We start from the raw sequence: 25,515 nt of genomic DNA on the forward strand, positions 1-25,515 counted from the left end.
CTCTCTCTCAAACCTCTCCCCCATCTCTCTACCCCCCTCTCTCTCTCAAACCTCTCCCTCATCTCTCTACCCCATCTCTCTACCCCCCTCTCTCTATCCCCCTTCTCTCTCACCTTTCTCCCCCACTATCTCTCCCCCTCTCTCTCTTTACCGCGCTCTGTCTCCCCCCCCTCTCTCTCCCCTACATCCCTTCTTTCTCGCTGTCTTTTTCTCTCTCATCCCTCCCCCTTTCCCCCTCACTGGCACACACACCAAATCCCTCTTTCCATCCTGCCCTCTCTCTCACTCTTCCTCCCTTCTCATCCTGCGCTCTTCTTTCCTCCTCTCCCCTATCTTACTCTCCCCTTCCCTTATCTCCCCTCTCTCTCTCCCTCACTCCTTATCTCACCTCTCTCCCTCTCCCTCACTCCTTATCTACCCTCTCTCACTCTCCCTCACTCCTTATCTCCGCACTCTCCCTCTCTCCTTATCTCACCTCTCTCCCTCTCCCTCACTCCTTATCTCACCTCTCCCTCTCCCTCACTCCTTATCTCCCCTCTCTCTCTCCCTCTCCCTCACTCCTTATCTCCCCTCTCTCACTCCTTATCTCCCCTCTCTCTCTCCCTCACTCCTTATCTCACCTCTCTCCCTCTCCCTCACTCCTTATCTCCTTATCTCCCCTCTCACCACTCTCCCTCACTCCTTATCTCCGCACTCTCCCTCTCTCCTTATCTCACCTCTCTCCCTCTCCCTCACTCCTTATCTCCTCTCCCTCCCCCTCACTCCTTATCTCCCCTCTCTCTCTCCCTCTCCCTCACTCCTTATCTCCCCTCTCTCTCTCCTCACTCCTTATCTCTGCACTCTCTCTCTCCCCTCACTTTCTTGTCTCCCCTCTCTCACTCTCCTCACTCCTTATCTCCCCACTCTCCCCTCCCTCACTCCTTATCTCCGCACTCTCCCCCTCTCCTTATCTCACCTCTCTGCCTCTCCCTCACTCCTTATCTCCTCTCCCTCCCCCTCACTCCTTATCTCCCCTCTCTCTCTCCCTCACTCCTTATCTCCCCTCTCTCACTCCTTATCTCCCCTCTCTCACTCTCCCTCACTCCAAATCTCCCCTCTCTCACTCCTTATCTCTGCACTCTCCCTCTCCCTCACTCCTTATCTCCCCTCTCTCACTCTCCCTCACTCCTTATCTCCCCACTCTCCCTCACTCCTTATCTCACCTCTCTCCCTCTCCCTCACTCCTTATCTCCCCTCTCTATCCCTCTCCCTCACTCCTTATCTCCCCTCTCTCTCTCCCTCTCCCTCACTCCTTATCTCCCCTCTCTCACTCTCCCTCACTCCTTATCTCCCCTCTCACTCTCCCGCACTCCTTATCTCCGCACTCTCCCTCTCTCCTTATCTCCCCTCTCTCTCTCCCCTCTCCCTCACTCCTAATCTCCCCCACTCTCACTTCTCCCTCACTCCTTATCTCCCCTCTCACTCTCCCGCACTCCTTATCTCGCACTCTCCCTCTCTCCTTATCTCCCCTCTCTCTCTCCCTCTCCCCTCTCACTCCTTATCTCCCCTCTCTCCCTTTCCCTCACTCCTTATCTCCCCTCTCTCACTCCTTATCTCCCCTCTCTCACTCTCCCTCACTCCTTATCTCCACACTCTCCCTCTCCCTCACTCTGTCTCCCCTCTTTCTCTCCCTCACTCCTTATCTCCCCTCCTCTCCCTCACTTCTTATCTCTCACTCTCCCTCACTCCTATCTCCCCTCTCTCTCTCCCTCACTCCTTATCTCCCCTCTCTCACTCTCCCTCACTCCTTATATCCCCACTCTCCCTCTCCCCTCACTCCGTATCTCCCCTTTCTCCTTCTCCCTCTCCCTCTCTCCTTATCTCTCTTCTATCACACTCCCTCACTCCTTATCCCCCACTCTCACTCTCCCTCAATCCTTATCTCTCCTCTCTCCCTCACTCCTTATCCCCCACTCTCACTCTCCCTCACTCCTTATCCCCCACTCTCACTCTCCCTCACTCCTTATCCCCCACTCTCACTCTCCCTCAATCCTTATCTCTCCTCTCTCCCTCTCCCTCACTCCTTATCTCCCACTCTCACTCTACCTCACTCCTTATCTCCCCTCTCTCTCTCCCTCACTCCTTATCTCTCCTCTCACTCTTCCTCTCCCTCACTCCTTATCTCCCCTCTCTCTCCCTCACTTCTCTCTCTCACTCACTCCTTATCTCTCCTCTCTCCCTCTCCCTCACTCCTTATCTCTTCACTCTCCCTCACTCCTTATCTCTTCACTCTCCCTCAATCCTTATCTCCCCTCTCTCACTCAATCCTTATCTCCCCTCTCTCACTCTCACTCAATCCTTATCTCCCCTCTCTCACTCTCACTCTCCCTCATTCCTTATCTCTTCACTCTACCCTCACTCCTTATCTCCCCTCTCTCCCTCACTCCTTATCCCCCCTCTCTCATTCCTCCCTCACTCCTTAACTCCCCTCTCTCCCTCTCCCTCACTCCTTAACTCTCCTCTCTCATTCTCTGTCTCTTTCTCTTTCAATCTCTCTCTTTTCCCCTCTCTCGCTGTCTCTCTTCCCTTCTCCTCCTCTTACTCCCTCTCTGTCTTACCTCCCTTGACACTCTTTCCCTTAACCCTCGCTCTCTCTCTCTCTCTCTCTCTCCCCTCTCCCACCCTCTCTCTTCCTCAATCTCCCACCCTCACTCTCTTAGTTCCCCCTCTCTCTCCCTCCCCTTACTCCTCCATCACACTCTCTTTCCCCTCTCTATCTTGCCATCTCCCCCTCTTACGCTCTTTCTCTCACACTCTCTCTCCCTCCTGCTCTCTTTCCCTCCCCTTACTCTCTTTCTCTCACACTCTCTCTCCCCCCCTGCTCTCTTTCCCTCCCCTTACTCTCTTTCTCTCACACTCTCTCTCCCCCCTGCTCTCTTTCCCTCCCCTTACTCCTTTTCTCTCACACACTCTCTCTCCCCCTCCCTCTCTCCCTCCCCTTACTCTCTTTCCCTCACACTCTCTCTCCCCCTCTCTCTCTCCCTCCCCTTACTCTCTTTCTCTCACACTCTCTCTCCCCCTGCTCTCTTTCCCTCCCTTACTCTCTTTCTCTCACACTCTCTCTCCCCCCTGCTCTCTTTCACCTCCCCTTACTCTCTTTCTATCACTCTCTCTCCCCCCTGCTCTCTTTCCCTCCCCTTACTCCTTTTCTCTCACACTCTCTCTCCCCCTCCCTCTCTCCCTCCCCTTACTCTCTTTCTCTCACACTCTCTCTCCCCCTCTCTCTCTCCCTCCCCTTACTCTCTTTCTCTCACACTCTCTCTCCCCCCTGCTCTCTTTCCCTCCCCTTACTCTCTTTCTCTCACACTCTCTCTCCCCCTGCTCTCTTTCTCTCCCCTTACTCTCTTTCTCTAACACTCTCTTCCCCCTTCTCTAGCTCTCTTTCCCTCCCCCCTCCCTCTCTCTCTCTTTCCCTCCCCCCCCCTCCCTCTCTCTCTCTTTCCCTCTCTCCCTATCTCGCTGTCTTCTCAGTTCCCTCAGTCTCACATCAGGACAGGGTGTGGGGTTGGGGGGGGGGGGGGGGCGCGGTTTCTGGCTGTAGCTGTGAACTCCACATCTGTGTCCCAGATGTGCTCAGTCCAGCTGTGCCCCCCTCTACCTGCCCACGCTGGGGCTTCCATCCAGCCACCCACAGGCCTGTTCTCTCCCTGTAACAAGTAACCTACTGTCGCTCCCGAGTGCCTTATTGCCCCTGTAACATGTTATCGCAGTAACCCGCCTCCTGAGTGCCTTATTGCCCCTGTAACATGTTATTGCAGTAACCCACCTCCTGAGTGCCTTATTGCCCTGTAACATGTTATCGCAGTAACCCGCCTCCTGAGTGCCTTATTGCTCCTGTAACATGTTATCGCAGTAACCCGCCTCCTGAGTGCCTTATTGCTCCTGTAACATGTTATTGCAGTAACCCGCCTCCTGAGTGCCTTATTGCCCCTGTAACATGTTATTGCAGTAACCCGCCTCCTGAGTGCCTTATTGCTCCTGTAACATGTTATTGCAGTAACCCGCCTCCTGAGTGCCTTATTGCCCCTGTAACATGTTATTGCAGTAACCCGCCTCCTGAGTGCCTTATTGCCCCTGTAACATGTTATTGCAGTAACCCGGCTCCTGAGTGCCTTATTGCCCCTGTAACATGTTATCGTAGTAACCCGCCTCCTGAGTGCCTTATTGACCCTGTAACATGTTATCGTAGTAACCCGCCTTATTGCCCCTGTAACATGTTATTGCAGTAACCCGGCTCCTGAGTGCCTTATTGCCCCTGTTACATGTTAGTGCAGTAACCCGCCTCCTGAGTGCCTTATTGCCCCCTGTAACATGTTATTGCAGTAACCCGCCTCCTGAGTGCCTTATTGCCCCTGTAACATGTTATTGCAGTAACCCGCCTCCTGAGTGCCTTATTGCCCCTGTAACATGTTATCGCAGTAACCCTCCCCCTGAGTGCCTTATTTCCCCTGTAACATGTTATCGCAGTAACCCGCCTCCTGAGTGCCTTATTGCCCCTGTAACATGTTATCGCAGTAACCCGCCCCCCGAGTGCCTTATTGCCCCTGTAACATGTTATTGCAGTAACCCCCCTCCTGAGTGCCTTATTGCCCCTGTAACATGTTATTGCAGTAACCCGCCTCCTGAGTGCCTTATTGCCCCTGTAACATGTTATTGCAGTAACCCGGCTCCTGAGTGCCTTATTGCCCCTGTAACATGTTATTGCAGTAACCCGGCTCCTGAGTGCCTTATTGCCCCTGTTACATGTTAGTGCAGTAACCCGCCTCCTGAGTGCCTTATTGCCCCTGTAAGATGTTATTGCAGTAACCCGCCTCCTGAGTGCCTTATTGCCCCTGTAACATGTTATTGCAGTAATCCGCCTCCTGAGTGCCTTATTGCCCCTGTAACATGTTATTGCAGTAACCCGCCTCCTGAGTGCCTTATTGCCCCTGTAACATGTTATTGCAGTAACCCGCCTCCTGAGTGCCTTATTGCTCCAGTAACATGTTATTGCCGTAACCCGCCTCCTGAGTGCCTTATTGCCCCTGTAACATGTTATTGCAGTAACCCCCCTCCTGAGTGCCTTATTGCCCTGTAACATGTTATCGCAGTAACCCGCCTCCTGAGTGCCTTATTGCTCCTGTAACATGGTATTGCAGTAACCCGCCTCCTGAGTGCCTTATTGCCCCTGTAACATGTTATTACAGTAACTTGCCTCCTGAGTGCCTTATTACCCTGTAACATGTTATTGCAGTAATCCGCCTCCTGAGTGCCTTATTGCCCCTGTAACATGTTATTGCAGTAACCCGCCTCCTGAGTGCCTTATTGCCCCTGTAACATGTTATTGCAGTAACCCGCCTCCTGAGTGCCTTATTGCTCCAGTAACATGTTATTGCCGTAACCCGCCTCCTGAGTGCCTTATTGCCCCTGTAACATGTTATTGCAGTAACCCCCCTCCTGAGTGCCTTATTGCCCTGTAACATGTTATCGCAGTAACCCGCCTCCTGAGTGCCTTATTGCTCCTGTAACATGGTATTGCAGTAACCCCCCTCCTGAGTGCCTTATTGCCCCTGTAACATGTTATTGCAGTAACCCGCCTCCTGAGTGCCTTATTGCTCCTGTAACATGGTATTGCAGTAACCCGCCTCCTGAGTGCCTTATTGGGTAAATGCTTTGCACAATTATATATATTTTTATATATATATTGATCACACATCACCGCTAAACACTTTAAATAAATCCTTTTAGTCACAGAAAGCATTAAAAGAAACGAAAACCCACAGAACAGTCCGAATAGAAACAAAGTGTTTGTGTGGACACTCTCTCACTCTCTCTCTCACACTCTCTCTCACACACTCCATCCTTCATATGACTGCATCTCACTCGCACTGTCTCACACTCTCTCACTCTCTCTCCCACTCTCTCCCACTCCCCCACTCTCTCACACTCACTCCATCCTTCATATGACTGCATCTCTCTCTCACTGTCTCACACTCTCTCACTCTCTCTCACTCTCTCTCCCACTCCCCCACTCTCTCACACTCACTCTCCATCCTTCATATGACTGCATCTCTCTCTCACACACACACTATACAGCACATAGGGATTTAGGAAAAGGGCATTTCTCAGGCATACTCGGCATGGATCTACAACGCAGCGCGTTCATGTACACAGGGGCAGGGTGGGTCCCTGGTTCCCTGTAACCACTGCAAAAAGAAATCTGGAATTCATAAAACCCTTAACAACTCCCCTTCTCCGTCTCCCCGGGAGAGGCCAGCCGGGGACTAAAGGAATTCCTCATTCCTGGCTCCAGCCCTACAGCCGGGCCAGGCCGCCGGCATTACAGATCGCAAGCTCCCGCGCCCACAAACCTATCCTTTTAGGGCTGAATTCTGCACTGCGTTTTTATAGGGTTTCTCTTGACGGGGATGAAGGAGGCGGTGTGTGTGTGTGTGGAGGGGGGGAGGTCGGGGGGGGGGCATTACACACACACACACACACAAAATAACCCCAAATGCATCTCTGTATCCCACGGAGCATCGCGCCTCTCTGGACAACATGTCCCTTTTTGATGTGGAAGTTAGCCGCTGCGAAACGCGTCGGCGCTTTACCCCGTACACGATCACAGCCACGACAATTGCATGGCCGTTGGGTAACCGTGAAGGGATTGGGTGGGGGGTGACGGGTCCTTCAACGCAGCAATCTTAAAGGTCCCCCCCCCCGTCCCCCCGTTGGACATCGCACCTTTGCTACGGAGGCAGAAACCCTACCCCACATCTGGTTCCGCTTAGCGGTCGGAGAGGGAGCGTTCCTATTAAATGGCCACACAGTTGTAGGGACGAGAGCCACGCTGGCAGTTGCCCCGCTCTGGGTGTAACGGGGTAACGCGCACCCTCCCCCAATTTACAGGGGCACCCCAATTTCCATTGCACTCACCTGATTTTCTCTGCGCTGAATTCCAGCGAACAAATTCCTCCACCCTCTCCTTGTGTATCTCTCTCTCCTCTCTCCTTCTGTATCTCGCTCCTCTCTCCCTCTCCTTGTGTATCTCTCTCCTCTCTCCCCTTCTGTCTCTCTATTCTCTCTCCTTCTGTCTCTCTCTTCCTGTATCTCTTTCTCCTTCTGTAACTCTCTTCTCTCCCCTTCTGTATCTCTCTCTCTTCTCTCTCCTTCTGTATCGCTCTCTTCTCTCTCCTTCTGTATCTCTCTCTTCTCTCTCCTTCTGTATCTCTCTCTTCTCTCTCCTGTCTCTCTCTCCTCTCTCCTTGTGTATCTCTCTCTCTTCTCTCTCCTTATGTCTCTCCCTCTTTTCTCTCCTTCTGTATTTCTCTCTTCTCCCTCCTTCTGTATCTCTCTCTTTTCTCTTTCTGTATTTCCCTTCACCCTCCTTCTGTATCTCTCTCTCTCTCTCTCTCTCTCTCTCTCTTCTCCCTCTTGTATCTCTCTCTCTCTTCTCTCTCCTTCCTTTCCCTCCTTCTGTATCTTTCTGTCTTCTCTCTTTCCTTCCCCTCTCCCCTTCTTTTTCTCTCCAAAAATATTCCCCCAGCTCCAAAACCTCTTACTGGGACCAACCTCCCCCCCCCCTTCTCCATCCCCAGCTCCACCCCCCCAACTGCAGACTCTTAAAGACACAGGACGCCCAGACACACATTTGGGAAGGAAAAACTGAAAAACAAAGCACGAGACAGGAAGAGAAATGTTAAAAACCCTGATTTTTCAAATGGGTGAAACTGAGACGCGTTAGGGATTGTGTGATGCGTTGTGTTAGCGCGTGTGTGACGTGTACACTTGGTTACACAAGGCGTACCACAATAAAGTTGTAATAATATTTTTTTTAGTTATTGTAAATAAATAAAAAACTAATAATAATTGGTAATTAAAAGAATCAAAAAAAAAGATTTAAATATATAATTTGGATATGGAACATATAGAAAATGGTAAAGAAATTCATGTAGCGAAGATAATTGTATTTGCTAAGATGGATATATTAAAAATGTAAAAGCATATATTAAAAATGTAAAGGGATAAATGTTGTTCTATTATCAAAATTGTATATGTAAGATGTTAATATATTCATGTAAAATTATAAAAAAATATTGAAATAAAAAAAAAAAAGTTGTAATAATAATAGCATGTTCTTGTATAGCGCTGCTAGTTTTTAGGTAGCACGTTACAGAGACATTTTGCAGGCGCAGGTCCCTGCCCCGTGGAGCTTACAATCTATGTTTTTGGTGCCTGAGGCACAGGGAGATAAAGTGTCTTGCCCAAGGTCACAAGGAGCCGACGCCGGGAATTGAACGGGAATATTATTGAATGAATGAACTTCGACATCTCTGCCGTTAAGGAATGGGACAAAATCGCCCGGTAATGTCGCTGCAGGGCGTAGGATTTTGAGGGATAGGGGTTCAGGTTAGGAATATTAGGGTTAGGGGTTAAGGTTAGTAATATTAGGGTTAGGGGTTCAGGTTAGGAATATTAGGGTTAGGGGGTAAGGTTAGGAATATTAGGGTTAGGGGTTATGGTTAGGAATATTAGGGTTAGGTGTTAAGGTTAGGAATATTAGGGTTGGGGGTTAAGGTTAGGAATATTAGGGTTAGGGGTAAGGTTAGGAATATTAGGGTTAGGGGTTAAGGTTAGGAATATTAGGGTTAGAGGCTCAGGTTAGGAATATTAGGGTTAGGGGTTAAGGTTAGGAATATTAGGGTTAGGGGGTAAGGTTAGGAGTATTAGGGTTAGGTGTTAAGGTTAGGAATATTAGGGTTAGGGGTAAGGTTAGGAATATTAGGGTTAGGGGTTAAGGTTAGGAATATTAGGGTTAGAGGCTCAGGTTAGGAATATTAGGGTTAGGGGTTAAGGTTAGGAATATTAGGGTTAGGGGTTAAGGTTAGGAATATTAGGGTTAGGGGGTAAGGTTAGGAGTATTAGGGTTAGGTGTTAAGGTTAGGAATATTAGGGTTAGGGGTAAGGTTAGGAATATTAGGGTTAGGGGTTAAGGTTAGGAATATTAGGGTTAGGGGTTAAGGTTAGGAATATTAGGGTTAGGGGTTAAGGTTAGGAATATTAGGGTTAGGGGTTAAGGTTAGGAATATTAGGGTTAGGGGGTAAGGTTAGGAATATTAGGGTTAGGTGTTAAGGTTAGGAATATTAGGGTTAGGGGTAAGGTTAGGAATATTAGGGTTAGGGGTTAAGGTTAGGAATATTAGGGTTAGGGGTAAAGGTTAGGAATATTAGGGTTAGGGGTTAAGGTTAGGAATATTAGGGTTAGGAGTTAAGGTTAGGAATATTAGGGTTAGGAGTTAAGGTTAGGAATATTAGGGTTAGGGGTTAAGGTTAGGAATATTAGGGTTAGGGGTTAAGGTTAGGAATATTAGGGTTAGGGGTTAAGGTTAGGAATATTAGGGTTAGAGGCTCAGGTTAGGAATATTAGGGTTAGGGGGTAAGGTTAGGAGTATTAGGGTTAGGGGTTAAGGTTAGGAATATTAGGGTTCGGGGTTAAGGTTAGGAATATTAGGGTTAGGGGTTAAGGTTAGGAATATTAGGGTCAGGGGTTAAGGTTAGGAATATTAGGGTTAGGGGGTAAGGTTAGGAATATTAGGGTTAGGGGTAAGGTTAGGAATATTAGGGTTAGGGGTTAAGGTTAGGAATATTAGGGTTAGGGGTTAAGGTTAGGAATATTAGGGTTAGGGGTTAAGGTTAGGAGTATTAGGGTTAGGGGTTCAGGTTAGGAATATTAGGGTTAGGGGTTAAGGTTAGGAATATTAGGGTTAGGGGTTCAGGTTAGGAATATTAGGGTTAGGGGGTTAAGGTTAGGAATATTAGAGTTAGGGGTTAAGGTTAGGGGTTAAAGTTAGGAATATTAGAGTTAGGGGTTAAGGTTAGGGGTTAAGTTTAGGAATATTAGGGTTAGGGATTAAGGTTAGGAATATTAGGGTTAGGGGTTAAGGTTAGGGGTTAAGGTTAGGAATATTAGGGTTAGGGGTTAAGGTTAGGAATATTAGGGTTAGGGGTTAAGGTTAGGAATATTAGAGATAGGGGTTAAGGTTAGGAATATTAGGGTTAGGGGTTAAGGTTAGGAATATTAGAGTTAGGGGTTAAGGTTAGGAATATTAGGGTTAGGGGTTAAGGTTAGGAATATTAGGGTTAGGGGTTAAGGTTAGGAATATTAGGGTTAGGGGTTAAGGTTAGGAATATTAGGGTTAGGGGTTAAGGTTAGGAATATTAGGGTTAGGGGTTAAGGTGAGGAATATTAGGGTTAGGGGTTCAGGTTAGGAATATTAGGGTTAGGGGTTAAGGTTATGAATATTAGGGTTAGGGGTTAAGGTTATTAATATTAGGGTTAGGGGTTAAGGTTAGGAATATTAAGGTTATGGGTTCAGGTTAGGAGTATTAGGGTTAGGGGTTCAGGTTAGGAATATTAGGGTTAGGTGTTAAGGTTAGGAGTATTAGGGTTAGGGGTTAAGGTTAGGAATATTAGGGTTAGGGGTTAAGGTTAGGAGTATTAGGGTTAGGGGTTAAGGTTAGGAATATTAGAGTTAGGGGTTCAGGTTAGGAATATTAGAGTTAGGGGTTCAGGTTAGGAATATTAGGGTTAGGGGTTAAGGTTAGGAATATTAGGGTTAGGGGTTAAGGTTAGGAGTATTAGGGTTAGGGGTTAAGGTTAGGAATATTAGGGTTAGGGGGTAAGGTTAGGAATATTAGGGTTAGGGGTTAAGGTTAGGAATATTAGGGTTAGGGGTTCAGGTTAGGAATATTAGGGTTAGGAGTTATGTTTAGGAATATTAGGGTTAGGAGGTAAGGTTAGGAGTATTAGGGTTAGAGGTTAAGGTTAGGAATATTAGGGTTAGGGGGTAAGGTTAGGAATATTAGGGTAAGGGGTTAAGGTTAGGAATATTAGGGTTAGGGGTTAAGGTTAGGAATATTAGGGTTAGGGGTAAAGTTAGGAATATTGGGGTTAGGGGTCAAGGTTAGGAATATTAGGGTTAGGGGTTCAGGTTAGGAATATTAGGGTTAGGGGGTTAAGGTTAGGAATATTAGGGTTAGGGGTTAAGGTTAGGAATAGTAGGGTTAGGGGGTTAAGGTTAGGAATATTAGGGTTAGGGGTTAAGGTTAGGAATATTAGGGTTTGGGTTAAGGGTTATTAGAGGTAGGGGTTTAGGTTTAGGGGTTAAAGTTCGGAATATTAGGGTTAGTGATTAAGGTTTTTAGTGGTGTTAGCATTAGGCTGCGCCCAGGGTGATACTGAGTGGGGCGCGCGCTCGTGCTCTGCGCGATCAAACACATTGCTACAATGTTTGTCCAGCGTGGGCGCGCACGTACCCGTAAGCGCGCGGCGCTCAACTGCTCGCAGAGACAAGTAATGTCGCTGGCGCGTCACGTGAGCAATTCGCCCAATGAGGGCCAACCAGCTCCGTGACATCACGGCCGCGACCCCCGCGACACGCCCCCTCTCCCCGAGCGCGCAACTGGCTGTCCACAAATCCCCCCAAGTAACACGAGCGTCGGCGCGCTCTCCTTCCCCCTGGCCGCAGCTTAACATTCGCGCCGTGTATAAGGAAGCCCGTGCTCGCGCTGCCGTCCCGCATGTTTAGTCTGCGGCCGGGTGAACGCGAGCGAGCTGGCGCCCGAGATCCGTGACGCAAGGCGCTCGTTTTGCCCGGGCCATTTGCGTCCTGCTAGTTGCGTGCGTAGGGGGCGGGGGGGGGAGGTCGTGTCCATGACATCACGGAGCCGGTTCGCCCTCGAGCGCACCGCTCACGCGCCGCGCCAGAATCAAACTTGTTCGCCTCTGCAAGCAGCCGCGCGCTCACGCTGGACACACACATGGTAGCACTGTGGTTGATTGCGCAGAGCTAGGCGAGTTCTCATTGGTGGAGAGGCAGATCTGTGGGAGAGGATCGCACAGCCCACGGGTTCGGACCTGGAATAGCTGCGCCTGCGGCTGCACTTCCGGACCTCCCGCTCACCCGCTCACCCGCCCGCACCTTGTAGCTATAGGTGTAATTGCATCTGATTTTATTGTCACGTCGTCATTAATGTTATGTCAAGTCCAATCGGGGGACAGTTTGACCAGATACATTTATATACTGCCCCTCAGCTATTCCCGCTTCTATTCGGTTAACGTTTAAAAGCTCCCTGCGTGCACTGCTGTGTATACATGAATGCAGTGTATACCTGGGCTCCCTGTGTGTATATGAATGCATTGTATACCTGGGCTCCCTGTGTATATATGAATGCATTGTATACCTGGGCTCCCTGTGTGTATATGAATGCATTGTATACCTGGGCTCCCTGTGTATATATGAATGCATTGTATACCTGGGCTCCCTGTGTATATGAATGCATTGTATACCTGAACTCCCGGTGTATATATGAATGCATTGTATACCTGAACTCCCGGTGTATATATGAATGCATTGTATACCTGAATTCCCGGTGTATATATGAATGCATTGTATACCTGGGCTCCCGGTGTATATATGAATGCATTGTATACCTGAACTCCCGGTGTATATATGAATGCATTGTATACCTGGGCTCCCTGTGTATATATGAATGCATGGTATACCTGAACTCCCGGTGTATATATGAATGCATTGTATACCTGAACTCCCGGTGTATATACAGTTAGGTCCGGAAATAATTGGACACTGACACATTTTTCAGAAATTTGGCTCTGTACGCCACCACAATGGATTTGAAATGAAACAACCGAGATGCAATAGAAGTGCAGACTTTCAGCTTTAATTCAAGGGGTTGAACAAAAATATCGTATGAAACGTTTAGGAATTGCAACCATTTTCATACACAGTCCCTTTATTTCAGGGGCTCAAATGTAATTGGACAAATTAACACAATCATATATAAAATGTTCATTTTTAATACTTTGTCGAGAATCCTTTGCAGGCAATGACTGCTTGAATTCTGGAACACATGGACATCACCAAACGCTGGGTTTCCTCCTTTGTGATACTTTGCCAGGCCTTTACTGCAGCTGTCTTTAGTTGTTGTTTGTTCGTGGGTCTTTCAGCCTTAAGTTTTGTCTTCAGCAAGTGAAATGCATGCTCAATCGGGTTGAGATCAGGTGATTGACTCGGCCATTGCAGAATATTCCACTTCTTTGCCTTAAAAAACTCGTGGGTTGCTTTTGCAGTATGTTTTGGGTCATTGTCCATCCGTAAAGTGAAGCGCCGTCCACTCAACTTCGCTGAATTTGGCTGAATCTGAGCAGACACTACATCCACTTCAGAATTCATCCAGCTGCTTCTGTCTTCTGTCACATCAATAAACACTAGTGACCCAGTGTCATTGTAAGCAATGCATGCCCATGCCATCACACTGCCTCCACCGTGTTTTACAGATGATGTGGTATGCTTCGGATCATGAGCCGTTCCAAGCCTTCTCCATACTTTTTTCTTGCCATCATTCTGGTACAGATTGATCTTAGTTTCATCTGTCCAAAGAATGCTGTTCCAGAACTGGGCTGGCTTTTTTTTTTAGATATTGTTTGGCAAAGTCTAATCTGGCCTATTCTTGAGGCTTATGAATGGTTTGCACCTTGTGAACCCTCTGTATTTGCTCTCGTGAAGTCTTCTCTTTATGGTAGACTTGGATAATGATATGCCAAGCTCCTGGAGAGTGTTCTTCACTTGGCTGGATGTTGTGAAGGGGTTTTTCTTTACCATGGAAAGGATCCTACGATCATCCACCACTGTTGTCTTCCGTGGACGTCCAGGCCTTTTTGTGTTGCAGAGCTCACCAGTGCGTTCTTTTTTCCCCAGAATGTACCAAACTGCTGATTTGGCCGCTCCCAATGTTCCTGCTATCTCTCTGATGGATTTTCATTTTTTTGCAGCCTAAGGATACCGTTTCACTTGCATTGAGAGCTCCTTTGACCGCATGTTGTGGGTTCACAGCAACAGCTTCCAAATGCGAATGCCACACCTGGAATCAACTCCAGACCTTTTACCTGCTTAATTGATGATGAAATAACGAAGGAATAGCCCACACCTGTCCATGAAACAGCTTTTGAGTCAATTGTCCAATTACTTTTGGTCCCTTGAAAAAGAGGGGGCTACATATTAAAGAGATGTAATTCCTAAACCCTTCCTCCAATTTGGATGTGAATACGCTCAAAATAAAGCTGATAGACTGCACTTTAAGCCCATATTCATTATTTAACTGTAACTTGAATTTATTTTGGTACACAGCCGAAATAACAAAACTTGTATCAGTGTCCAATTATTTCCGAACCTAACTGTATGAATGCATTGTATACCTGGACTGTATATATGAATGCATTGTATACCTGAGCTATACAGTATATATGAATGCATTGTATACCTGGGCTGTATATATGAATGCATTGTATACCTGGGCTGTATATATGAATGCGTTGTATACCTGGGCTGTATATATGAATGCGTTGTATACCTGAGCTGTATATATGAATGCATTGTATACATGGGCTGTATATATGAATGCATTGTATACCTGGGCTGTATATATGAATGCATTGTATACCTGGGCTGTATATATGAATGCATTGTATATCTGGGCTGTATATATGAATGCATTGTATATCTGGGCTGTATATATGTATGCATTGTATACCTCAGTATATGCATTGTATACCTCAGTGAGTAAAGACACTGACTGGCACTGAGAGTTTGGAGCCTGGTTCAATTGCCAGTGTCGGCTCCTTGTGACCTTGGGTAAGTCACTTTATCTCCCTGTGCCTCAGGCACCAAAAACATAGATTGTAAGCTCCACGGGGCAGGGACCTGCGCCTGCAAAATGTCTCTGTAAAGCGCTTTGTAAAACTAGCAGTGCTATACAAGAACATATTATTATTATTATACCTGGGCTCCCTGTGTGCACTGATATATAAATACATACTGTACATATTGTATACCTGCTCTGTATATGAATGTATACCTGTGTGCACTGATATATAAATACATACTGTACATATTGTATACCTGCTCTGTATATGAATGTATACCTGTGTGCACTGATATATAAATACATACTGTACATATTGTATACCTGCTCTGTATATGAATGTATACCTGTGTGCACTGATATATAAATACATACTGTACATATTGTATACCTGCTCTGTATATGAATGTATACCTGTGTGCACTGATATATAAATACATACTGTACATATTGTATACCTGCTCTGTATATGAATGTATACCTGTGTGCACTGATATATAAATACATACTGTACATATTGTATACCTGCTCTGTATATGAATGCATACCTGTGTGCACTGATATATAAATACATACTGTACATATTGTATACCTGCTCTGTATATGAATGCATACCTGTGTGCACTGCTTTATATATGAAGGAATTGAACACACATCGTTCGAAGAGCTTTATTACAAAACTTATCTCACAGTGACAGCAGGACAGACATACTGTAGTGACAGTGACCCTGTATGAGCAGTATAGTGACTGTGTGACAGCAGGACAGACATACTGTAGTGACAGTGACCCTGTATGAGCAGTATAGTGACTGTGTGACAGGGTGACAGCAGGACAAACATACTGTAGTGACAGTGACCCTGTATGAGCAGTATAGTGACTGTGTGACAGCAGGACAGACATACTGTAGTGACAGTGACCCTGTATGAGCAGTATAGTGACTGTGTGACAGGGTGACAGCAGGACAGACATACTGTAGTGACAGTGACCCTGTATGAGCAGTATAGTGACTGTGTGACAGCAGGACAGACATACTGTAGTGACAGTGACTCTGTATGAGCAGTATAGTGACTGTGTGACAGCAGGACAGACATACTGTAGTGACAGTGACCCTGTATGAGCAGTATAGTGACTGTGTGGCACAGGGTGACAGCAGGACAGACATACTGTAGTGACAGTGACCCTGTATGAGCAGTATAGTGACTGTGTGACAGCAGGACAGACATACTGTAGTGACAGTGACCCTGTATGAGCAGTATAGTGACTGTGTGACAGCAGGACAGACATACTGTAGTGACAGTGACCCTGTATGAGCAGTATAGTGACTGTGTGGCACAGGGTGACAGCAGGACAGACATACTGTAGTGACAGTGACCCTGTATGAGCAGTATAGTGACTGTGTGACAGGGTGACAGCAGGACAGACATACTGTAGTGACAGTGACCCTGTATGAGCAGTATAGTGACTGTGTGACAGCAGGACAGACATACTGTAGTGACAGTGACCCTGTATGAGCAGTATAGTGACTGTGTGACAGGGTGACAGCAGGACAGACATACTGTAGTGACAGTGACCCTGTATGAGCAGTATAGTGACTGTGTGACAGCAGGACAGACATACTGTAGTGACAGTGACCCTGTATGAGCAGTATAGTGACTGTGTGACTGTGTGACAGCAGGACAGACATACTGTAGTGACAGTGACCCTGTATGAGCAGTATAGTGACTGTGTGACACGGTGACAGCAGGACAGACATACTGTAGTGACAGTGACCCTGTATGAGCAGTATAGTGACTGTGTGACAGCAGGACAGACATACTGTAGTGACAGTGACCCTGTATGAGCAGTATAGTGACTGTGTGGCACAGGGTGACAGCAGGACAGACATACTGTAGTGACAGTGACCCTGTATGAGCAGTATAGTGACTGTGTGGCACAGGGTGACAGCAGGACAGACATACTGTAGTGACAGTGACCCTGTATGAGCAGTATAGTGACTGTGTGACACGGTGACAGCAGGACAGACATACTGTAGTGACAGTGACCCTGTATGAGCAGTATAGTGACTGTGTGACAGCAGGACAGACATACTGTAGTGACAGTGACCCTGTATGAGCAGTATAGTGACTGTGTGACACAGTGACAGCAGGACAGACATACTGTAGTGACAGTGACCCTGTATGAGCAGTATAGTGACTGTGTGACAGCAGGACAGACATACTGTAGTGACAGTGACCCTGTATGAGCAGTATAGTGACTGTGTGACAGGGTGACAGCAGGGCAGACATACTGTAGTGACAGTGACCCTGTATGAGCAGTATAGTGACTGTGTGACAGGGTGACAGCAGGACAGACATACTGTAGTGACAGTGACCCTGTATGAGCAGTATAGTGACTGTGTGGCACAGGGTGACAGCAGGACAGACATACTGTAGTGACAGTGACCCTGTATGAGCAGTATAGTGACTGTGTGACAGGGTGACAGCAGGACAGACATACTGTAGTGACAGTGACCCTGCATGAGCAGTATAGTGACTGTGTGACACGGTGACAGCAGGACAAACATACTGTAGTGACAGTGACCCTGTATGAGCAGTATAGTGACTGTGTGACAGGGTGACAGCAGGACAAACATACTGTAGTGACAGTGACCCTGTATGAGCAGTATAGTGACTGTGTGGCACACGGTGACAGCAGGACAGACGTACTGTAGTGACAGTGACCCTGTATGAGCAGTATAGTGACTGTGTGACAGCAGGACAGACATACTGTAGTGACAGTGACCCTGTATGAGCAGTATAGTGACTGTGTGACACGGTGACAGCAGGACAAACATACTGTAGTGACAGTGACCCTGTATGAGCAGTATAGTGACTGTGTGGCACAGGGTGACAGCAGGACAGACATACTGTAGTGACAGTGACCCTGTATGAGCAGTATAGTGACTGTGTGGCACAGGGTGACAGCAGGACAGACATACTGTAGTGACAGTGACCCTGTATGAGCAGTATAGTGACTGTGTGGCACAGGGTGACAGCAGGACAGACATACTGTAGTGACAGTGACCCTGTATGAGCAGTATAGTGACTGTGTGACAGGGTGACAGCAGGACAGACATACTGTAGTGACAGTGACCCTGTATGAGCAGTATAGTGACTGTGTGACAGGGTGACAGCAGGACAGACATACTGTAGTGACAGTGACCCTGTATGAGCAGTATAGTGACTGTGTGACACGGTGACAGCAGGACAGACATACTGTAGTGACAGTGACCCTGTATGAGCAGTATAGTGACTGTGTGACACGGTGACAGCAGGACAGACATACTGTTGTGACAGTGACCCTGTATGAGCAGTATAGTGACTGTGTGACAGCAGGACAGACATACTGTAGTGACAGTGACCCTGTATGAGCAGTATAGTGACTGTGTGACAGGAGGACAGACATACTGTAGTGACAGTGACCCTGTATGAGCAGTATAGTGACTGTGTAACACGGTGACAGCAGGACAGACATACTGTAGTGACAGTGACCCTGTATGAGCAGTATAGTGACTGTGTGACACGGTGACAGCAGGACAGACATACTGTTGTGACAGTGACCCTGTATGAGCAGTATAGTGACTGTGTGACAGGGTGACAGCAGGACAGACATGGTGATAATGACTGACAGCAGGAGAGTGACACAGTGTAACAGCCAATCCAGTGCCACCGTTCGACACCTCCCGCCTCTCCTTTTAACCAATTGGCTTTCTCCGTCTTGCTCCTTCCACGCCTCACACAACTGGCTCTGCGATTGGCTCTGCTCGGTGCGTCCAACAAACCTTTTAACGCAACGACCTTTAAACCCCTGAGACGCCTCTGCCGTTAAAAGGTCCGAGCCCCAATTAGCGAGTCAGACACGGGAAGCGCTCGGAGATGCGACACCTTGTCGGCCATCTTTAATATGCAACCTCGTAGCTTTGCTAATTAAGGCCCAATAAGAAACCCCATATACATTGCACACCGCGCTCGTTAAGGGTGTCTCCATATTAAAAATACCCGCACAAAATATAACGTTAGATACGTTTGCCCCACAAAAGAGGGAGATTTGGGATTAAAAAAAAATGAATGGATTTGGGGGTTGAAAGGGGCATTCAGTGGGGCCGCCCCTGTTTTGGGGGCGATCAGTGGGGCTGTCCCTGGTATTGGGGCGAGAGGGATCCATGAGTTTGGGTTGAGACAGGGAGGGGGCAGAATTCATTAACACCGCCCCATCAAATGTAACCCCTTATAAGACGGCCAGAAGGGCCTGCAAGGCACTGCGAAGGGGGTAATGGGGGGACTAAAATATGTACGCCGTTCCCTGATGAGTGCGGGTTAAGGGAGAGAGAGGGGAAGAAGGGGTAGGGGAAGGAGGGGGGGGGAGAGAGAGGGGAGGGAGGAGGTGGGAGAGAGAGAGGGGAGGGAGGAGGAGGGAGAGAGAGGGGAGGGAGGAGGAGGGAGAGAGAGGGGGGAGTGAGAGGGGGTGGGAGAGAGGAGAGAGAGGGGGTGGGGGAGAGAGGGGGTGGAAGAGAGAGGGTGGAGGAGGAAGGAGGTGGAACAGAGGGGAGGGAAAGGTTGGGGGGGAGGAGGTGGGAGAGAAAGGGGGGGGAAGGAGGTGGGAGAGAAAGGGGGGGGGAGGAGGTGGGAGAGAAAGGGGGGGAGGAGGTGGAATAGACAGATGGGGGGGAGGTGGGAGAGGGGGGGGGGAGGTGGGAGAGGGGGAGGAGGTCAGTCATATTGGAGGGATTATCTGAGATTTAGACATGACAGTGCTGCATGTCCCCTGTCACTGTCCCGTCTCTGTGACACGGTCATTATCTGCTGTCACCGTCCCGTCTCTGTGACACGGTCATTATCTGCTGTCACTGTCCCGTCTCTGTGACAGTCATTATCTGCTGTCACCGTCCAGTCTCTGTGACACGGTCATTATCTGCTGACACCGTCCCGTCTCTGTGACAGGGTCATTATCTGCTGTCACCGTCCAGTCTCTGTGACACGGTCATTATCTGCTGTCACCGTCCAGTCTCTGTGACACAGTCATTATCTGCTGTCACCGTCCAGTCTCTGTGACACGGTCATTATCTGCTGTCACCGTCCCGTCTCTGTGACACGGTCATTATCTGCTGTCACTGTCCCGTCTCTGTGACAGTCATTATCTGCTGTCACCGTCCAGTCTCTGTGACACGGTCATTATCTGCTGTCACCGTCCCGTCTCTGTGACAGGGTCATTATCTGCTGTCACCGTCCAGTCTCTGTGACAGTCATTATCTGCTGTCACCGTCCAGTCTCTGTGACACGGTCATTATCTGCTGTCACCGTCCCGTCTCTGTGACACGGTCATTATCTGCTGTCACTGTCCCGTCTCTGTGACAGTCATTATCTGCTGTCACCGTCCAGTCTCTGTGACACGGTCATTATCTGCTGTCACCGTCCCGTCTCTGTGACAGGGTCATTATCTGCTGTCACCGTCCAGTCTCTGTGACACGGTCATTATCTGCTGTCACCGTCCAGTCTCTGTGACACAGTCATTATCTGCTGTCACCGTCCAGTCTCTGTGACACGGTCATTATCTGCTGTCACCGTCCAGTCTCTGTGACACAGTCATTATCTGCTGTCACCGTCCAGTCTCTGTGATACAGTCATCATCGTCTGTCACTGTCCCCTCTCCTCCTCCTCATGCCCACTGTCCCCCTCTCCTCCTCGTGACCCCTGTCCTCCTCATGCCCCCTGTCCCGTCCTTCTCTCTGTCCCTGGGAGGGGACAGGTGACCGCGGGACTGAAGGGGACAGGTGACCGCAGCACTGCAGGGGACAGGTGACCGCGGGACCGCACACTCAGCAGCGACACATGGCTCTGCCCTCTCTACAAGGGCTAAAATTGTACAGGACAACGTGACACTGCCCCCCCTCCCCTCCATTCCCCCCAGGGTTCTGATTGGTCCCTGAAGCGTGTGACATCACACGGTAGCTCTGCACGGTTGTCCCCTGGCCGTGCGATGGTTAATGCCCATCCCTGGGGTATCTGTCGGGACAATAAGGCACACAGGGGGTCTCAGGCTTCGATCCGGCGCAGGCTGGAGCGGTTCACGGAGTCTCTGTGAGGGAGAGAGTGTTATAGAGAGTGTTATAGAGAGTGTTATAGAGAGTGCTAAAGAGCAGCGGTGCGCGAGACTTTGTTTGGGGGGGAGGGGGGCGCAGCAGATTAAGAAGAGGGCGCTAATGGGCGACGTGAGGCTCACACGTCGTTCTTTTCATCTTTAGTATTGTCGTGACGGACTAAATAACGTGTTAGGACTTTATCTGCTCAACACTATCTTCACATCTAGGCTCCAAGTGTTACACCCATGCGTGAGCGCGGGCAGGGTACACGGGTCTCACCCATGTGTGAGCGCGGGCAGGGTACACGGGTCTCACCCATGTGTGAGCGCGGGCAGGATACACGGGTCTCACCCATGCGTGAGCGCGGGCAGGATACACGGGTCACACCCATGCGTGAGCGCGGGCAGGGTACACGGGTCTCACCCATGCGTGAGCGCGGGCAGGATACACGGGTCACACCCATGCGTGAGCGCGGGCAGGGTACACGGGTCTCACCCATGCGTGAGCGTGTGCAGGATACACGGGTCACACCCATGCGTGAGCGCGGGCAGGGTACACGGGTCAACCCATGCGTGAGCGCGGGCAGGGTACACGGGTCTCACCCATACGTGAGCGTGTGCAGGATACACGGGTCACACCCATGCGTGAGCGCGGGCAGGATACACGGGTCACACCCATGCGTGAGCGCGGGCAGGGTACACGGGTCAACCCATGCGTGAGCGTGGGCAGGATACACGAGTCACACCCATACGTGAGCGTGTGCAGGATACACGGGTCACACCCATACGTGAGCGCGGGCAGGATACACGGGTCACACCCACACGTGAGCGCGGGCAGGGTACACGGGTCTCACCCATGCGTGAGCGCGGGCAGGGTACACGGGTCTCACCCATGCGTATCTCCCGGCCGCACTCCCTGCGCATCTGATCTCAGACGCGCTGTTAGAGAGGGTTGGGGTTCCTTACAATGCATCCGATATCAGACGCGCTATTAGAGAGGGTTGGGGTTCCTTACAATGCATCCGATCTCAGACGCGCTATTAGAGAGGGTTGGGGTTTCTTACAATGCATCTGATCTCAGACATGCTATTAGAGAGGGTTGGGGTTCCTTACATTGCATCTGATCTCAGACGCGCTATTAGAGAGGGTTGGGGTTCCTTACAATGCATCTGATCTCAGACGCGCTATTAGAGAGGGTTGGGGTTCCTTACATTGCATCTGATCTCAGACGCGCTATTAGAGAGGGTTGGGGTTCCTTACAATGCATCTGATCTCAGACGCGCAATTAGAGAGGGTTGGGGTTCCTTACAATGCATCTGATCACAGACACGCTATTAGAGAAGGTTGGGGTTCCTTACATTGCATCTGATCTCAGACGCGCTATTAGAGAGGGTTGGGGTTCCTTACAATGCATCTGATCTCAGACACATTATTAGAGAGGGTTGGGGTTCCTTACATTGCATCTGATCTCAGACGCGCTATTAGAGAGGGTTGGGGTTCCTTACAATGCATCTGATCACAGACACGCTATTAGAGAAGGTTGGGGTTCCTTACATTGCATCTGATCTCAGACGCGCTATTAGAGAGGGTTGGGGTTCCTTACAATGCATCTGATCTCAGACGCGCTATTAGAGAGGGTTGGGGTTCCTTACATTGCATCTGATCTCAGACGCGCTATTAGAGAGGGTTGGGGTTCCTTACAATGCATCTGATCTCAGACGCGCTATTAGAGAGGGTTGGGGTTCCTTACAATGCATCTGATCTCAGACGCGCTATTAGAGCGGGTTGGGGTTCCTTACAATGCATCTGATCTCAGACGCGCTATTAGAGAGGGTTGGGGTTCCTTACAATGCATCGGATCTCAGACGCGCTGTTAGAGAGGGTTGGGGTTCCTTACAATGCATCTGATCTCAGACGCGCTATTAGAGAGGGTTGGGGTTCCTTACAATGCATCGGATCTCAGACGCGCTATTAGAGAGGGTTGGGGTTCCTTACAATACATCGGATCTCAGACGCGCTGTTAGAGAGGGTTGGGGTTCCTTACAATGCATCTGATCTCAGACGCACTATTAGAGAGGGTTGGGGTTCCTTACAATGCATCGGATCTCAGACGCGCTATTAGAGAGGGTTGGGGTTCCTTACAATGCATCTGATCACAGACGCGCTATTAGAGTGGGTTGGGGTTCCTTACAATGCATCTGATCTCAGACGCGCTATTAGAGAGGGTTGGGGTTCCTTACAATGCATCGGATCTCAGACGCGCTGTTAGAGAGGGTTGGGGTTCCTTACAATGCATCGGATCTCAGACGCGCTATTAGAGAGGGTTGGGGTTCCTTACAATGCATCTGATCTCAGACGCGCTATTAGAGAGGGTTGGGGTTCCTTACAATGCATCGGATCTCAGACGCGCTGTTAGAGAGGGTTGGGGTTCCTTACAATGCATCTGATCTCAGACGCGCTATTAGAGAGGGTTGGGGTTCCTTACAATGCATCGGATCTCAGACGCGCTATTAGAGAGGGTTGGGGTTCCTTACAATACATCGGATCTCAGACGCGCTGTTAGAGAGGGTTGGGGTTCCTTACAATGCATCTGATCTCAGACGCGCTATTAGAGAGGGTTGGGGTTCCTTACAATGCATCGGATCTCAGACGCGCTATTAGAGAGGGTTGGGGTTCCTTACTATGCATCTGATCACAGACACGCTATTAGAGAAGGTTGGGGTTCCTTACATTGCATCTGATCTCAGACGCGCTATTAGAGAGGGTTGGGGTTCCTTACAATGCATCTGATCTCAGACACATTATTAGAGAGGGTTGGGGTTCCTTACAATGCATCTGATCTCAGACGCGCTATTAGAGAGGGTTGGGGTTCCTTACATTGCATCTGATCTCAGACGCGCTATTAGAGAGGGTTGGGGTTCCTTACAATGCATCTGATCTCAGACGCGCTATTAGAGAGGGTTGGGGTTCCTTACAATGCATCTGATCTCAGACGCGCTATTAGAGCGGGTTGGGGTTCCTTACAATGCATCTGATCTCAGACGCGCTATTAGAGAGAGTTGGGGTTCCTTACAATGCATCGGATCTCAGACGCGCTGTTAGAGAGGGTTGGGGTTCCTTACAATGCATCTGATCTCAGACGCGCTATTAGAGAGGGTTGGGGTTCCTTACAATGCATCGGATCTCAGACGCGCTATTAGAGAGGGTTGGGGTTCCTTACAATACATCGGATCTCAGACGCGCTGTTAGAGAGGGTTGGGGTTCCTTACAATGCATCTGATCTCAGACGCACTATTAGAGAGGGTTGGGGTTCCTTACAATGCATCGGATCTCAGACGCGCTATTAGAGAGGGTTGGGGTTCCTTACAATGCATCGGATCTCAGACGCGCTATTAGAGAGGGTTGGGGTTCCTTACAATGCATCGGATCTCAGACGCGCTATTAGAGAGGGTTGGGGTTCCTTACACTGCATCTGATCTCAGACGCGCTATTAGAGAGGGTTGGGGTTCCTTACAATGCATCGGATCTCAGACGCGCTGTTAGAGAGGGTTGGGGTTCCTTACAATGCATCGGATCTCAGACGCGCTATTAAAGAGGGTTGGGGTTCCTTACAATGCATCTGATCTCAGACGCACTATTAGAGAGGGTTGGGGTTCCTTACAATGCATCGGATCTCAGACGCGCTATTAGAGAGGGTTGGGGTTCCTTACAATGCATCTGATCACAGACGCGCTATTAGAGTGGGTTGGGGTTCCTTACAATGCATCTGATCTCAGACGCGCTATTAGAGAGGGTTGGGGTTCCTTACAATGCATCGGATCTCAGACGCGCTGTTAGAGAGGGTTGGGGTTCCTTACAATGCATCTGATCTCAGACGCGCTATTAGAGCGGGTTGGGGTTCCTTACAATGCATCTGATCTCAGACGCGCTATTAGAGAGGGTTGGGGTTCCTTACAATGCATCGGATCTCAGACGCGCTGTTAGAGAGGGTTGGGGTTCCTTACAATGCATCTGATCTCAGACGCGCTATTAGAGAGGGTTGGGGTTCCTTACAATGCATCGGATCTCAGACGCTCTATTAGAGAGGGTTGGGGTTCCTTACAATGCATCGGATCTCAGACGCGCTATTAGAGAGGGTTGGGGTTCCTTACAATACATCGGATCTCAGACGCGCTGTTAGAGAGGGTTGGGGTTCCTTACAATGCATCTGATCTCAGACGCACTATTAGAGAGGGTTGGGGTTCCTTACAATGCATCGGAACTCAGACGCGCTATTAGAGAGGGTTGGGGTTCCTTACAATGCATCTGATCACAGACGCGCTATTAGAGTGGGTTGGGGTTCCTTACAATGCATCTGATCTCAGACGCGCTATTAGAGAGGGTTGGGGTTCCTTACAATGCATCGGATCTCAGACGCGCTGTTAGAGAGGGTTGGGGTTCCTTACAATGCATCGGATCTCAGACGCGCTATTAGAGAGGGTTGGGGTTCCTTACACTGCATCTGCTCTCAGACGCGCTATTAGAGAGGGTTGGGGTTCCTTACAATGCATCTGATCTCAGACACGCTATTAGAGTGGGTTGGGGTTCCTTACAATGCATCTGATCTCAGACGCGCTATTAGAGTGGGTTGGGGTTCCTTACAATGCATCTGATCTCAG

At 49.1% G+C, this 25,515-nt stretch overlaps 2 protein-coding genes across 2 annotated transcripts in view; both read right to left on the reverse strand.

Moving 5' to 3' along the window:
• Positions 1-7,556, reverse strand: part of KANK2 (KN motif and ankyrin repeat domains 2) — a 71,438-nt gene extending 63,882 nt beyond the window's left edge. The window contains exon 1 of the mRNA XM_075577485.1: positions 6,955-7,556. The gene's annotated coding sequence lies outside the window, so the exon portion shown is untranslated. The remainder of the gene's footprint in view (positions 1-6,954) is intronic.
• An 11,090-nt stretch (positions 7,557-18,646) lies between these two features.
• DOCK6 (dedicator of cytokinesis 6) overlaps positions 18,647-25,515 on the reverse strand; it is a 40,683-nt gene continuing 33,814 nt past the window's right edge. Inside the window, exon 8 of the mRNA XM_075577486.1 lies at positions 18,647-20,854. Within this exon, the coding sequence (XP_075433601.1) occupies positions 20,812-20,854 (43 nt within the window). The 3' untranslated portion in view covers positions 18,647-20,811. The remainder of the gene's footprint in view (positions 20,855-25,515) is intronic.

Source organism: Ascaphus truei, chromosome 20, assembly GCF_040206685.1.
Source record: "Ascaphus truei isolate aAscTru1 chromosome 20, aAscTru1.hap1, whole genome shotgun sequence".
NCBI lineage: Eukaryota > Metazoa > Chordata > Amphibia > Anura > Ascaphidae > Ascaphus > Ascaphus truei.